General features: G+C 42.5%; 2 protein-coding genes across 2 annotated transcripts in view; one reads left to right on the plus strand and one right to left on the minus strand.

Moving 5' to 3' along the window:
• The window catches only part of H4C16 (H4 histone 16), a 30,795-nt gene extending 21,482 nt beyond the window's left edge, over positions 1 to 9,313 (minus strand). The window contains exon 1 of the mRNA XM_067695771.1: positions 8,425 to 9,313. Within this exon, the coding sequence (XP_067551872.1) occupies positions 9,002 to 9,313 (312 nt within the window). The 3' untranslated portion in view covers positions 8,425 to 9,001. The remainder of the gene's footprint in view (positions 1 to 8,424) is intronic.
• Positions 9,314 to 11,672: 2,359 nt separating this feature from the next.
• On the plus strand, positions 11,673 to 12,360 carry H2AJ (H2A.J histone). The gene has a single exon (XM_067695749.1). The coding sequence runs from the start codon at positions 11,801 to 11,803 to the stop codon at positions 12,188 to 12,190; it is 390 nt and encodes a 129-aa protein (XP_067551850.1). The 5' UTR covers positions 11,673 to 11,800; the 3' UTR covers positions 12,191 to 12,360.
• Positions 12,361 to 16,765: the final 4,405 nt, after the last annotated feature.

Here is a 16,765-nt window from a genome sequence, read left to right on the forward strand (position 1 = left end):
GAAATGATAATCTCTTTAATAAATGTTGCTGGGAAAATTGGGTATTCATGTAAAAAAATGAAAATTGATCCCTATCTTATACCACTCCCCCAAATTAACATGAAATGGATTAAAGACCTAAATGTAAGATCTGAATCCATGAAACTCCTAGAAGGAAATGTAGGAAAAAAGCTCCTTAACATGGGTGTTGGTCATGGGTTTTTTTGTAAATCACACCTAATGGGCAAAAAATAAACAAGTGGAACTGCATCAAACTAAAAAGCTGCACAGCAAAAGTAACTCTCAACAAAGTGAAGAAAACCTACAGAATGGGAAAAATATTTGTAAACCGTATATCTCAGAAAGGGTTAAAATCCAAAATACATAAAGAGCTCATAAAGCTGAAAAGCAAAAAAGCAACTAATTCAAATAAAAAATGTCAAAAACCTGAATAGACATTTTTCCAAAGATACACAAATGGCCAACTGGTACATGAAAAGATGTTCAACATCACTAGTCACTAAGAAAATGCAAATTAAAACCACAATGAGATATCACTTCACACCTGTTAGAATGGCTGTCATAAAAAAGACAAGAGATAACAAATGTTGGTGTGGATGTGAAGAAAAGGGTACCCTAGTGCATTGTTGGTGTGATTGTAAATTGGAGCAGCCACTATAAAAAACAATATGGAGTATCCTCAAAAAATTAAAAATAGAACTACCATACAATTCAGCAATTCCACTTCTTGGAATATATCCAAAGGAAATGAAAACACTAATTTGAAAAGATATCTGCACCAATGTTCATAGTAGCACTATTGAAATAGCCAATATACAGAAATAACCTAAGTGTCCATTGATGGATGAATGGATAAAGAATGGAATATTATTCAGCCATAAAGAACAGTGAAATCCTACCACATGTGACAACACGGATGAACCTTGAAGGCATTATGCTAAGTGAAATAAGTCAGACAGGAAAAACAAATACTGAATGGTCTCACTTATATGTGGAATCTAAAAAACAAAAAAAACCAAACATACCAAACTTATAGAAAACAGAAAAAGAGATCAGGGATCAGATCTGTGGCTACAGAAGAGGGGTGGTGGGAGGCGGAATTAGAGGAAGGTGGTCAAAAGGTACAAACTTCTAGTTATAAGATAAATAAGTACTAGGAATATCACGTACAACATGATGACTATAGTTAACGCTGCCGGATGATATACAGTTATTCCTTGAATAACATGGGTTTAAAATGCACAGGTCCACTTACACATGAATTTTTTTCAATAAATACATATTACAGTACTATGATCTGTGGATGGTTAAATCCACAAATTTGGAACCGAATGAGGAGGCCGACTGTAAAGTTATAGGAGGATTTTCAACTGCATGGGGGTTGGTGCTTCCAACCTCTGAGTTGTTCAAATTCAACTGCAAAGGAAAGTTGTTAGCAGACTAAATCCTAAGAGTTCTCATCGTGAGGAGGATTTCTTATCTTTTTATTGTATCTATATGAGATGATGGTTCTTAACTAAACTTACTGTGGTGATCATTTCACAATATAGGCAAATCAAACCATTGGTGATGTATGTCAATTATTTCTCAATAAAACTGAGAAAAAGAAAGAAATTGACATAATCCAGAGCAACACCAAAAAAGCTCAGGAAATATATGGATAAAACCATGTTTGATCATACCACAATAAAATATTTAATCATAATTTTTTCTTATTTTAAAAATAATATGTTTACCTCAGAAAATTTTAAAATATGTTTATATTATACATGTTTTGTGGCCTCTGCTTTAAGATGGGACAATTCAGAGTTATAATTCCCTCTCCAGAAACTCTTGTGGATCAGACCAAGGCTAGACTTTACCTGCCCTTGGAAACAACTTCCACTGTGCCCTCACGTTTTCTTGAAAAGCACTCCCTCAGTAAATCATCTGCACCCAAGCCCTGTCTTAGGCTCTGCTTCAGGGAAAGCAGTTCCCTAATGTGAAGAATAAGTTGAGTCAGTAGATTGAAAAGGAGTTACCACAGTAATGGAATACAAGAACAAAATAGCTTCAAACATACCCTGGTAAAATGACTGAACTCCAAGGATAAAAATAAAATCTCACAAATAATAAATGAATAAAGGCCAGTGAACGAGCATGGGACTTCTTAGCTGCATATTGGAAGCTGATGGACCATGGAACATTATCCAGGCTTCTGAGAAAAAAAAAGAGCTACAACTTAAGGGTCTATATATCATTTAGGTAACATTTACCAGTCAGGGTGAAGGAAAGATATTCCTAGAGCTGCAAAATTTCATAGACTCTATTACCCACATACCTCACCTAAGGAAAATTCTTCAAAAAGGACTACTCAGTTGAAAAATAAATCAGGGGACTTCCCTGGCGGTCCAGTGGTTAGGGCTCCGTGCTTCCACGGCAGGAGGCATGGGTTCAATCCCTGATTGGGGAAGATCCTGCATGCTGCCTGGCGCAGCCAAAAGTAAAAAAAAAAAGAAAAAGAAAAAGAAAAAGATATCAGAATAGAGACTTCAAAATCGGGGAAGATGAAGAAGAGAACAAATAGTAGTGAACTATGATTCCTGCAATGTACATATAATTAAGTCTGAGTAGATAATGATACAGTGATTGGGAATTTGTAATATAAATGCTAAATAACGATTCTTGAAAAAAAAAAGTCACTCTGCAAGAGAAATCAAAATAGTCTAGAATTAAAGTGCTAAATCATCTCAACAAATCTTTGGAGTTGACAGGGGATATAAAGAAGAGAATAGGGCTTCCCTGGTGGCTCAGTGGTTGAGAGTCTGCCTGCCGACGCAGGGGACACGGGTTCGTGCCCCGGCCCGGGAAGTGCCATGATTACTCCCACACTCCAAGTAGAAAAAGAGGAGGAAAAGGGAACTACAAAGGATCTCTCATCTGAGTTACCCTCCTTTTTAGTCAGGGTTCCCAGAAGCTCCACCCACAGCTTCCACCAGCCATACGGCCCTCCTCTCACCACAGGGGCCTTGGAAATACAGTTTTTCTCCTGAGTGCATATCACTCCCCCAAAAATTTAGGTTCTGGTATTAAGAACAAACGGGAGAATGGATAATGGATGTCTGCCAGTGATGTCTGCCACAGTGTTGTGATAAAACCAGTAGAAATAGCAAAAAGGAACAGCAATAGAAAAACATAAAGATGGAAAGAAAGAATCATGTTTATAGTTGTTTAAATGTGACAATGGACTGAATTCTTTTAAAAGCTAACTGTCAGATTAAGTTAAAAATATAAAACCACTATAAGTTGCAGAGAAACAAAACTATAAGAAAATTATTTCCTAAAAAGGCTGAACTCAGGCAGCACCTTCCTCCAGTTTCTTTATCTTATTCTTCAGTGAATAAACAAGAGTTTAGGGCTTCCCTGGTGGCGCAGTGGTTAAGAATCCGCCTGCCAATGCAGGGGACACGGGTTCGAGCCCTGGTCTGGGAAGATCCCACATGCCGCAGAGCAACTAAGTCTGCGAGCCACAACTACTGAGCCCATGTGCCACAACTACTGACCCTGTGCTCTAGAGCCTGCGAGTCACAACTACTGAGCCCACGTGCCAAAACTACTGAAGCCTGGGAGCCTAGAGCCCATGCTCCACAACAAGAAAAGCCACCGCAATGAGAAGCCCATGCACTGCAACAAAAGGGTAGCCCCTGCTTGCTGCAACTAGAGAAAGCCCGCACACAGCAATGAAAATCCAATGCAGCCAAAAATAAATAAATAACAAAACAAAACAAAACAAAAACCCAAGAGTTTAGCTGCAATGATTATGATAATGAAGATGAGTAAAGATGATGCAGAATTGCAGGTATTTATTTGAAAATATAAAAGTATCTCTTTTTTTTTTTTTTTTTTTTTTTTGCGGTACGCGGGCCTCTCACTGCCGTGGCGTCTCCCATTGCGGAGCACAGGCTCCAGATGCGCAGGCCCAGCAGCCATGGCCCACGGGCCCCACGCGGGATCCTCCCGGACTGGGGCACGAACCCACGTCCCCTGCATCGGCAAGGCGGACCCTCAACCATTGCGCCACCAGGGAAGCCCAAAAGTATCTCTTTTTTATATATCTAGAATGCCTAATTCAAAGGTTTAGCAAATTGTAAGATTAATATAAAATTTATCTCTAAGATAGCATGCTTTTAATCAAGTTTCATATATCCCATAAGAAAGTATTAGAAACCAAGTACTTATTGTTACACACGATTATAATCTTCAAGATAGTAAAACAGTTGTTCGGATTTTGGGACATTATTATTTGAGTGAGCTCAAGGAAAAGAGTTTTGTGAAAGATAACCTTAGAATACAAAATACGTAGGTATCTATGTATGTAAGTACAAAAATATTTAGGTAGAATTTTGGATTTGATAATAAGCAAACTTATTTCTTATTATCAGAATATAATCATTATCATAATGTTTAATGCCAGTTATTAATTACTAAGGGTAAACATCAACTACAATTTTTGTTTGTTTATTAGTTTTTAATATTCCACATATGATATTTAAGGTAGCCCTTCTCTCCACCTGTCAGGTCACTTTGCTGACCAATAAAAATGGTTAAAGAATCTGAAAAGGGGCTTCCCTGGTGGCGCAGTGGTTGAGAGTCCGCCTGCCGATGCTGGGGACGCGGGTTCGTGCCCCGGACCGGGAAGATCCCACATGCTGCGGAGCGGCTGGGCCCGTGAGCCATGGCCGCTGAGCCTGCGCATCCGGAGCCTGTGCTCCGCAACGGGAGAGGCCACAGCAGTGAGAGGCCCGCATACCGCAAAAAAAAAAAAAAAAAAAAGAATCTGAAAAGATAACCAAAACATAACCTCCAGGGCAGGTCAAGGCAAATGGTTTACTAATAAATTTAAGGGACAGATAATTATCATAGTATAAAATCTTTTCAGAAAATGAAAATATATGGAAAACAACTCATTTTAGGAAGATCTATTAACATATTATCAAATAGATAATTTTCCCAAAACATTAATAAGTGCCTATGAGTATTCCAAATTCTAGGTCCGAGGTTCTAGGGGTACACATATGAATCAGATTCTTGCTTTCAAGGAGTTCACAGACTAGTCGGGGAAAACACATAAATTCAAATGCTGTAGTTAGTGAAATCCACTTACAGCAGTTTGGCAATCTACACAATCTGAATGAACCTTCTAGCACAAACGCTGCATTATCATGGCCAGAAGAAAATAAGGAAAATCAAAGAACAAAAAATAAAAAATAAAAGGACAGTGAAATAACAACTGAAGGTGAGAGGTAAGCAAGCATCCACTCTAGGGTTGCAATGGAGAATAAATCTGTAAGGAGGCGAAGTAGAATATGAGCCTCTTCAACAAGCTGGGACACCCACAGGGCGCTAAAATGGTCACAGGTTGATAGCAGCATCCAGCCCAAAGGAGAAGAAAATGTGAATTTTCTGTGGGAGGCAGCAATGCTCAGTTAGTTCCTCAGGACTCCCACAGGTGAGCTTCAACCATATATTAGTTTAGAATATATATTTGCCAAATAAATAAAGCCACAAGTCTTCATGTATTGTAGACCACCATGAACTGACTGTGTTTATCAGTTCATTCTGACTGCCAAATTATATCACACCGTAATTTATTCATCCAGTCTCTTGTCCATGTGCAGCTGGTTTGTTTTTGGTACTGTGAAGAGCTCTACCAAGAACTTTAGTAAACACGCACCATGTACATAAGTGCTATCATTTCCCTCAGGTAAATATCCAGGAGTGGAATTGCTGGTTCAGCATAAATGTGAATCTATTTTCAAGTTCACAAGACAATGACAAAGTTTTGTTTCAAAAATAGTTGAATCACTTTATACTCCTACTAGTGTTATAAGAAATTCTGTGCAACACTTACTATTGTCATTTTAAAATTTTTAACCCATCTAGTGAATGAAAAATTGCATTTCACTGTGGTCTTGATTTGCAATTCCCTGATGACTCATCAAACTGAACATCTCTTTCTATGGTAATTGGCCATGTTTTTCCACTGTCTTTTGCTCATTTTTCTATTGGCTTGTTTGGACTTAGTTTCAACTTATATCCAACTGTTTACCTGGTCCATCACATTATTCTCAGGCAACAGGACAAATTAGATATCCAACATTAGAAGGGTTCCCAAATACATCATGCCTAGAAATTACTCTGGCATTTGTTCACGCTGTTTGCTCCCCAAGCTTGCTGTGCTCTTCTCCTTCCCCAAAGGGCCTTCAGCTCAGAACAAATGTTACCTGATCTTTGAAGACACCCCTAGGCCTGATAAAATTTGTTCTGTACACCAAGAGCATTTCATTCATGCCACTCCATTATAGCAAACCACCTGTGTACCACATAGATGTCTTCCCCTTCCCTCGCTCTTTACTTGGAAAATAGAAGCTTCTTGATGGCTTATTTATCTCTGAATCTTTAAAAGTTAACAGTTCTTGGGACAAAAGAGGCATTAAATGTTCAAATTCAGAAGAGATGACTTTGCTACAGGATCTAATTTCAACAGCATTTCATTCACATTGTAAGAAAAGCCTTATAGAACAGCTTTAAATTAAGTTCTTTAACAAACGTGTAGGAAGGCATTTTATTAGTCAACTTCAGAAAATCTCAGTCAGTTCTAATTTCAGATATCTTGCATTCTCAAATCATGTGACCCAGTTTTGGTTTGGAAAATGATTACTTCAGGACTGGACACTACCATGGGACTCATACTCACAGACAGAAACAAAAGATTTCTCATGTTCAAATAATTTGGTTATATTTTATAAAGTACATAAAACATGAACAAAAACAAAAAAGCTGTGCTACAAGGGAAAATAAAGTTCTACTAGACAGGTTCAAAAAAATTGAGGCCACCATCAAAAATATAAACAAAAAATTGATTCCAAATAACTTAAATACTTAAAGAATAAATATTTTAAATTATCATATGAATACCTATTTTCATGCTCCACTGCAGTCCCACCTTCATCCTCAATAATCTGATTCACACTAAATTGGGGATTTAATAGGTGCATCTATCTACTCAAATACACTCATTCGCTCACTCAACAAATACAATGGCACAGAAGTGTGCCAGACCCTGCTGCTTCTTTTTAAGTAACTCAGGGGTTTTTTCACTTGAATTAAAGAAAGTTGAACTTATGGGACTGTCTCACTGCCCCAGAAATTTAATTAATACCAGCACCATGGATACACTTGAGTATGGAGTAGAAGAAACCACTTAGAAGTGAAATGTCAGCAAATAGGGACGGGAGCCTCCCTGGCAGAGTCAGTAGCACGTAAAGGTTAACGTCAAAGGGTGCAGCATCCAACAGGGCTGGGTTCAAATCCTGGCTCAGTTCTGCCCCAAACCCCGTATCAGTTTCCTCATCTGTAAAATGGTAATTAATAATACATAATTCGTAAATTTGCTGGGGAATCAAATGCAATCATGGAATACAATTTGTCCCAAAGTGTCTGATATTCAATAAATGATATGATGCCAGCCTCTGCTGAGGGAATACAAGAAATGTTTCCCTGGCTAGAGTACATATGAGATATATTGATATATCGCTTAAAGTGAGATACACATACATCGCTGTCAAGGCTGGGAAATTACCCCAAAGCCAATCCAGGCAACCACCTCTAGGAAGCTAAGTGATTTCACGATGTCTAGACAAGCCGGAGCTGGGGGAGATCAGTTAAGGTGCATGGGATCACACCGCATTCGGGGGCCTTAAGCCCCTTCCCCATTTCCCTCATATAAACAGGTTAGTTAGGAGTGACAGAGCCAGGGGTCGAGCGAGGCCCTTTAATGACTTCGGTTCCCGCCTCTCCCCGCTGGCGGCCCCTGCCTGCGGCACGCAGGTGGGGCCCCGTCTCCAGCTCCGCCGGCGACCCAGGAAAGCACCCGCAAACGGACCGTTCCTTGCTCTCCCGGGAGGGATTACTGCGTAGGACTCCACGACTAAACAGCTCTCTCGCCACACCCTTTTCTCTGAACCCCTTAGAACCCAACTCGCCTCCTCTCTCCTCTCCTCAGCACCGCCCGCGATTCGGAAAACGACTTTTACTAGGAAGTGAGGGTTTATCTCCCGGCTGCTACCGGGCCACACGACCCTCTCTCCCGAGCAACAGCAGCGCATGGATGCTGGGCAGGACGCTGCCCTGCGCCCCGGCCACGCTGCCGGCTAACTCCTGGATTCCCACCGCTAGGAGTTCAAGCACCGCCGCCGGGTACTCCGGAGTCGGGACGCTCACCTGCTCGGCGCGTCTATCTTTGTGCAGCTGACCCACGGCTAGCGCAGGGGCCGAGGGCTCAGGCCCAGGCTTGGACTTCGCCCACACGCAGCCACCCTGCATTCAGCGCCTGAGCTGGGTTACCCCTTACTCACAAAGTCTGTGAAAAAACAAAATATTCACACCCGGCAGACTCCGGCGCGCCACACTACGCCTGCACCTCAAGCTTTCCTATTGGACGCCGCGACATCCGCGGTCTCAGAGACGGAGCGGGTCGACCAGCGAGAACCCGGGTAGCACCAGCGAGAACCGCCCCCTCTGACGCCTCCTATCCAATCGGAGGAGGATAGCCGGCTCACCCTATTTGCATACAAGCCATTCTACATATGCTCAGGGCTCGAAGCCTCCCCCGCTAAGAAGCGTGTACCACTTCCAAGACGTGGGTTTGGAAAGGTAGCGATGCCTACTTTTCCCAAAAGGAATCCAAAGTCGGCAGTCCGGCTCTGAAACAGAGAGCAAAATCACTACTGCCCTGCGCCGCATTTCCCAGGCTACGTTCTAAGCGCGGACGCTAGGTTCCCGGCTCGAGCTCTGCTGCTCACACCTCCCCAAGCCTCAAGCCTAACCCCAATTAACGCTTCATTTGAAGCACCTATGTGCACATTCACACGGCAGTTTAAGCACTACCAACTCTTTTCTTGACGTTTTGAGGGCCCTAAAAAGGGCCTTTTGGGATCTGGAGATAAGCCGCAGGCACACCTCAGCCGCCGAAGCCGTAAAGGGTGCGGCCCTGGCGTTTCAGCGCATACACCACATCCATGGCCGTGACCGTCTTGCGCTTGGCGTGCTCCGTGTAAGTCACCGCATCACGGATCACGTTCTCCAGGAACACTTTGAGCACTCCCCGAGTCTCCTCATAGATGAGGCCAGAGATGCGCTTCACACCACCACGGCGAGCCAGACGGCGAATGGCGGGCTTCGTAATACCCTGGATGTTGTCCCGTAAGACCTTCCGGTGGCGCTTAGCGCCTCCCTTACCTAGCCCTTTGCCACCTTTACCTCGACCAGACATCTTTCACAACACGTCTATAATCAAACAGCAAGCTGCTAGTAGTTCTGTGAGCTGTGAACCTGGGCTTATAGTTCCTTCTAGCGGACCTGTTTGAAAACCTCAAGCAAGTGGGCGGAGCTATAGGCTCCAGGAGATTTCTTTCTTTTTTTTTTTTTAAAAAAATTCCCTCCCTATAGGGCTTCCCTGGTGGCGCAGTGGTTGAGAGTCCGCCTGCCGATTCAGCGAACACCGGTTCGTGCCCTGGTCCGGGAAGATCCCACATGCCGCGGAGCGGCTGGGTCCGTGAGTCATAGGCCGCTGAGCCTGCGCGTCCGGAGCCTGTGCTACGCAACGGGAGCGGCCACAACAGTGAGAGGCCCGCGTACCGGAAGGAAAAAAAAAAAAAAAAAAAATTCCCTCCCTATAAAATTTCTTGTTTGCTTATTTGGGAAAGATTTTCTTATTTTTGCCATGAAATTGAGGAAAGACTCGATAAAATTTATTTTGCCTTTTCTCTCTCTCTCTCTCTGTAGGGCGCGGCAATTCTAATTTTATAGTTTTCAAACGGAATGCTTACTCTTATAATACCATTCTCAGACTAATGTGAAAATCAATAGGAACCAGGAATGCTTTACTACATGTTAAATTTAAAAGCAGTTGCTTTACACCTGTGGATCTTTTTAAGTCACTAGTTGGGGTAGAGAAAATCTTTTAATGGTTCTTTTTTCTCTTTTGGGGGCCCCGTGGAGAAAGAACTAAAATCCTTTCAAAAAGTCTAACCTTACCCATTCCCCCCAATCCCCCCAGACTTTTCCCTTGAAGATTCTTCTGCACAGTTGGCAGACTTTACTGCCTCCACCGCCTCCAGCCGAAGCGCGTTTTTTGCGTTTCAATCAAATAACTATTTCTGTGATTATTTAGTTAAAATACTGTAATCTTATTTCATTAAAACCCGAGGTTCTCACTTAAAAATTCAAAGTTCCTGTAAAATAGTGGATGCCATGATCGTGGCTTTAAATAGTGATTTATACTGCAGATCCCCAACTAGGAGGCTCTCCATTCTTTTCTTAAGAGAATCCCTGAGCAGAAACAAAACTTTTGAGTAGTGTCGCCCCTCTAGGAGATAGGACTGTCTGTCTTCCCAAAAGGGTTTACTGCGATAAAAGGCAGCAGTATTTAGAGGATGATTCATAACTCTTTCCCAGGTACTTAACACCTTGAGGAACAAATATTTTAGTAAACTGTGCTCCCTGTCCCTAGTCCTGACGAATAAGCCTTTCCAGCAGGAAAGCTTTATGGTAAATATTTATATATACCTAAATGCTTATTATTTACCTATCCTTACCCATCTCCATAGCACAAAAAAGTTACTGTTATTGTTGTTAAAGAAGAATTAAAAGAGCTCTCAGAACACTCTCTGGATGGCTAAAAAAAAAAATCCTAAATAGTCAAATTGTACCACATGATTTTAATCCTTGACTCAAAGAAGAAAAGTCTTGAAGAATCAGGATTCTTGTAATGGTAAAATAGGTTGGCTTTTAAATATTTACTAAGAAATCAAGGTTAGAACATTTTCAAGTTAGAGATCTCTCTTGTTTACAAGAATAAAAAGTGTCCATAATAATAATAATAATAAGTCAAAAATTGGGGGCATACCCTGCGACCTCAAGTGCTAGAGGGATTTCTTGCTTCAGGCCTTGTACTTTAGAGTAGCTCTCCTTCCGGATTTTTCTTTTTCTTACCATGGTTTCTTAATTTTTTTAAACTTTTTAAAAAATTAATTAATTTATTTTTGGCTGCATTGGGTCTTTGTTACTGCGTGCAGGCTTTTTTATCTAGTTGCGGTGAGCAGGAGAGCTACTTTTTGTTGCCGTGAGCGGGCTTCTCATTGCAGTGGGTTCTTTTATTGTGGAGCATGGGCTCTAAGAGCATGGGCTTCAGTAGTTGTGGCATGCGGGCTCAGTAGTTACAGCTTGTAGGCTCCGTAATTGTGGCACACGGCCTTAGTTGCTTTGTGGCATGTGGGATCTTCCCCGACCAGAGCTAGAACCTGTGTTTTCTACATTGGCAGGCGGATTCTCAACCACTACACCACTAACGCCACTAGGGAAACCTGGTTACTTAATTCTTAAGACGTTATTTTCCTGCGAGTGAGCGAGGACGTTGAAACCTCAGGATCCTGTAAGTTCAACTGAACCCTTAAAGGCGGAGCAGTCGGGCCCAGGGTATTCATATGGAAGGTTATGTAAATGAGGGTTAGCAGTTTTTCTTTTGATTGGAGCAAGTGGGAGAAGGCGGTCCTTCTGCCAGCGCTCTAATTGGGAGAAGAGCCTGCCTGTCATTGGTCACCGGAGCCGAGGTTGTTGCCGCGCCCAATGGGAAGGCGCTGCCTAGTGTCAGCAAAGTGTTGGTGGAGGCAGTTCAGATGTGGTACGTTGCCCTTCCATTCTAGGAACTGGACCGCTGGGTTTTATTTCCCCTAGCTGGAGTTTTAGGCGAGAGACAAACATGTCTGGTCGCGGAAAGCAGGGCGGCAAAGTGCGGGCAAAGGCCAAGTCCCGGTCCTCTCGCGCGGGCCTGCAGTTCCCGGTGGGCCGAGTGCACCGACTGCTGCGCAAAGGTAACTACGCAGAGCGAGTGGGAGCCGGGGCGCCGGTGTACCTGGCGGCGGTGTTGGAGTACCTGACGGCGGAGATCCTGGAGTTGGCTGGCAACGCCGCGCGGGACAACAAGAAGACCAGGATAATCCCTCGCCACCTGCAACTCGCCATCCGCAATGACGAGGAGCTAAACAAGCTGCTGGGGAAAGTGACCATCGCCCAGGGCGGCGTCCTACCCAACATCCAGGCCGTGCTGCTGCCCAAGAAGACGGAGAGTCAGAAGGCGAAGAGCAAGTGACCCTGACGCCGCCACAGGAGAGCTGGCTTCCTCAGCAAAGGCTCTTTCCATAGCCACCCCGCAGTGTTTTTGAATACGGTTGATGTTATGGAGGGCCGGCGCGATCTAGTGGGGAGGTGGGCGGCGAGGGGCCCATTAGGGTCGGGGGCCAATAAAGTCGGTGAAAGTTGTCTGGTCGAGAGAACTGTGTAATCGCGGGGGCCTGCCGGGTGACCCAGGGGGCAACCGGGAGGCCTTTGGAGGAGGTACTGGTGGGTCGGCCTGAGCCACTTTCTGGGCTGCTTTGGTCCGCAGGTCACCCTCAAGGCGGGCAAGGGAGACCAGAAGGGACCCACTGGCCTGGAGGTGGGCAGAGTTGGGAACTCTTCCTCCTCGCCTGAAGGCGGAGGAGAGACAGAGTAGGTGCGAATGCGGCTGGGGGAGTTATTTTTACTTTCCCTTCCCAGGGCCTTTGCTCCCCTGCCCTGTTTGGGCAGTTCAGGAACCTGTTCTAGGAAGGAGACGGTGGCTTCGAGCTGGTCTTGGGCAGGAAGTTGTCTCTCCGCCCATACTTTTCAAAAGGTAAAATAACTTGCCGTCTTGGAAGTGTGGCTCTGATGACACGGTGTCAACAGATTTTTCTTGGCTGACAGCTGTTGTGTTTTCGGTATCAGATATTTTTATGAACACACTTATGTTCACATTTCTTTAAAATGAAGAATACGGAAGCATGAGTGTGTAATGTGTAATACGGAAGCATGAGTCACGAGGTTGGAAGTTTGTTCCCCTGACACTCATGTTGCAGAACAGTGCAGCACCTTTAGTCATGAGTTACATATGCTTATGAGCTTTAAAAATGATTTTCTCAAGTTTCTAGCTTCATAATGGTCTTATCTCCACCATATTAGATTCCTGTGGAAATGTAATTGGTTCGATTTTGCTTTATAACAACAAATCACCCTCTTGATGTCCCTTATGTTCTACCACTGGCCTGAAGTAATGACCTCATTCCAACAATGCCTATTGGGGTTGTGTTGCTTAATGGTACAGTAATGCTTTAATAAATATGTGAGATGTGAGAAAAGGCAAGGACAAATGATTTCAGATCAAGAATTTGAAAGTTACACACTAGCAATCCAATCTGTCCTTAACTGACCCTTCCATTTCACCCTTTTCTACAAGCTTTGTCCTGGCCCTCATGCTCCACAAAATAAGATCCCCGTTTAGATTTCACGTCTTTGGATTCATCTTTCCTGTGAGTCAGAGTTGAAGTCTTCTTGAAAAGAAAAAAAAAAAAACAGTATGTCTTCATTCTTGGTAGTATTGTAGTTGGCCCGTTTTCTCACATGGACTGTCTTTATTTCCTCCCCAATATTTATTGAGCATGTCTATATGCCATGCACAGTACTAGGTGATGGGTGATGGGGGTATAGCTGTAGATGAGACCAACTGGATTTTGACTCTTAAAGCTCACTTATTTGTTCAGTGTCCTGAAGGTAGGACACTGAACAAATAAGTTACTATCAGAGAAAGAATTCCCCATCAGCTTCCACTAGTACTTGTGTCTCTCTGTTGCTTGTGGAATGAATGTCGGGATTACTTCTCCCATGTGATCAAGATTGAAGCATACCAAGGTCAGGCCACACATACCCCTGTTCGGAGGCCTAAAGTAATGACCTCATTCCAACAATGCCTATTGGGGTTGTGTTGATTAATGGCACAGTAATGCTTTAATAAATATGTGAAATGTGAGAAAATACCCAGGGTATGTACCCAGGGCAGTTTCCAAGGTGTCCAGCTGTTTACTCCATTACCACCTTCTACTCAGAAGGCTTCCTCATATGTAAAATAATAGTCATAATACCTATTTTGATGACTGAGATTGTTCCTTTATTGCATGCCAGATATTAGATGCTCAGTAAATTGAAAGAAGTACCATTTTCTACAGGGATATAGGCTTACCTTTATAGGTTAGGGAATAGGTAACTGTAGTTAATATGATTTTGTTGTTTTTAATGCCCAATTATTAGGAATAGTTATCATTGTTACCACTTTGTGGAGTGATGGGCAGTGGAGGGAAAAAAAGTGTATATCGGGTGCTGGTTTTGACACTTATGTCTTAATTTCCTAAAAAATTTGAGGCACGTGAAAGATTATTACCAAATGGTAAAGAAATTAGGATAGGACATTTATAAGATAAACTTTTCTTTTCCCTCTAAAGATTCACAGGAGTCTAATCCTGTTACCTGAAGATAAAAACAGGCCAGATACAAGGTACAGTGATGACCCCCATCCTCATTCTACCTCGACCACCACTGTCCCAGAGATTCTTAGGCTCCCCTTAAATACTTCCCCTGCTGCAAGCTTCAATCAGTCCCTCACCATTTCTGTTTTTGAGGGGTTTTTAAACCTGAATAGTTTATTGGCAGTTCTTGCCAATGTATGATTGTTAACTTAAAAGGCCAATATTTTTCCAAGCACGAGACCTGATGGAAGAAGATTTAGGACAAAAACTGGTGGGACCTGAATTCTTGTCCTTAGTAGATTTCTAATCCATAGTTGTGTGTGTATACACACATGCGCTTTCTCGTGGAGATAAGCCATTCAGCGTGGCAGGCTGTGACTTGGCCAGGATTTGTTCATTCTTTGTTTTTTCCTGCAGGGCCAGTCTTGCCTTTGTGTCCCTGAGAACTGGTCTGTTTAGTTTTGTCTGCCTGGAATCAAAAGGTTTAGTCTGGCCCCATAATTGGTGATAACTATATGCAAACTCTTCACAAATCTCCTTCCGATGGTTGAAAGGTCATATACTATGGTGTTAAGAACTTTTACTCTCTGGAATGAGACCTGGGCTCAAATCCACTCACCTCCTTAGTAGGTGGGTGATTTTGGAAATGTTACTCAATCTCTTTAAATCTCAGTTTCATCTATTAATTGGGCATAATAATAGAGTTACATCAGTGGATCTGGGGGAAGAGTTAATGAGATAATGTAAATTAAGGCACTGAGCTTCCCATATAGAAATGTGCTCAATGAATAGTAACCATTAGTATGTGAAACTGGATTTAGAGCAAGTAGCAGTAGTCACGGGACCTATTGAAGTTAGTAAACATCTGGCATTCTAGCAATTCTATGACTTCTCGTCTAACGCACCATAAAAACAAGCTTAATGGCTGTTTTACTAGCTATAAGACATCTACAATCCAGTCTGTAACAGAAAAGAGAGTTGTAAATAGCGAAATGAACCTTGTGAACCTGAATTTGTATTTTTTCCCCCTTGAAGGACAACCTAGTTTGGAATTAGTAGCTTGTTAAATGCACCCACTCAGATTAAAAATGGAACCTGTTCGTTCAACAATTTATTGAGCATATGTTACATGTTACATCTATGATTGATAACTGGCTGTCAAGAACAATGATTATCATATAATTAGAAAGATGATTATAATCTAGCAGGCTACACCTTAAGAAAGGGAGATGCTCAGGGTATTATAGTAACAGAGAAGAGGCACCTGTGTTTCTCGGCCTGGTGGGGAGAGTGGCACCTGAGATGGGTCTAGTGCAAAAGTGAGCCTGACACGACAGAGCGTTCTAGGCAGAGGGACAGCACGTGCAAAAGCATGGGGGTCAAAAGGCAATATACCTGCGTCCGGGGAATCCAGGGGAGAAAGTCTGGCCTGGAGATAAGAATCTGGGAGTCATGATTAACAATGGTCTTCATGGGTAAAATCATCCAGAGGGAATATAAATCTAGAGAATGTAGGGAAAGGTGTATAAGTGAATCTCTGACAGGGCGTGTGGGATCTGTGAGGTCTAATCTGTCGAGGAAGAGCAGCCTTTCAGAAGATGACGGGACACAGACTGAAGGAGAGAGCGTCAAGGGATGGAGATTTTTCACAATTTGGGTCGCTGTGCTCCCAGACACTTCCTAATTTGTCTTTATTTTGACATGTAAGTAGAATATGTTCTTTAAAAGTTATTACGTTGTCCTACCCAGGGAACGCTGGCAAGCTGGCTTACTTTACCCGTGGCACTGGAATGGAGATGCACTTTCTCCTTGGCATTTTCACATTGCATATACAGAAATTAGAGGGAGATATATCGTGACAGCAAAAACATTTTTTAAAATTTTATTTTTTTTTAATTTTTAAATTGTTTTGGTTGCGCCGAGCGGCACGTGGGATCTTAGTTCTTCAACCAGGGATTGAACCTGTTGGCCCCTGCATTGGAAGTGTGGAGTCCTAACTCCTGGACTGCCAGGGGAGTCCAAAAACATTTTTTTACAAAAGCCGAGAAGAATATTGGCAAAGAACCATTTGAGAATGCATCTTTTGTTATCATCCCATATATTTGAATACAGGTTTTTACATATTTTAATTTTAATCAATGTTTTAAGTTTCAATTTTAAAGAAGTTATAGAAATGGTGGCAACTTTTTTTCTTTTTGACTTATAGTGGATTTACAGTGTTGTGTTAGAGCAACTTATTAATTCATAAAGCCAATGTAGGTATTTTAGAATGACTAAAGCAGGAGAAATTTGACCCTGGCAAACTTAGTTAATGTTTAAGTGTTTAGTTTCCCAAGAGAGGGAAATGGAGA

The sequence above is a fragment of the Pseudorca crassidens genome, chromosome 11 (genome assembly GCF_039906515.1).
Source record: "Pseudorca crassidens isolate mPseCra1 chromosome 11, mPseCra1.hap1, whole genome shotgun sequence".
Taxonomy (NCBI): domain Eukaryota; kingdom Metazoa; phylum Chordata; class Mammalia; order Artiodactyla; family Delphinidae; genus Pseudorca; species Pseudorca crassidens.

Coding starts and splice junctions, on each gene's coding strand:
- H2AJ (XM_067695749.1), top strand. CDS start 11,801: ATGTCTGGTCGCGGAAAGCAGGGCGGCAAAGTGCGGGCAAAGGCCAAG.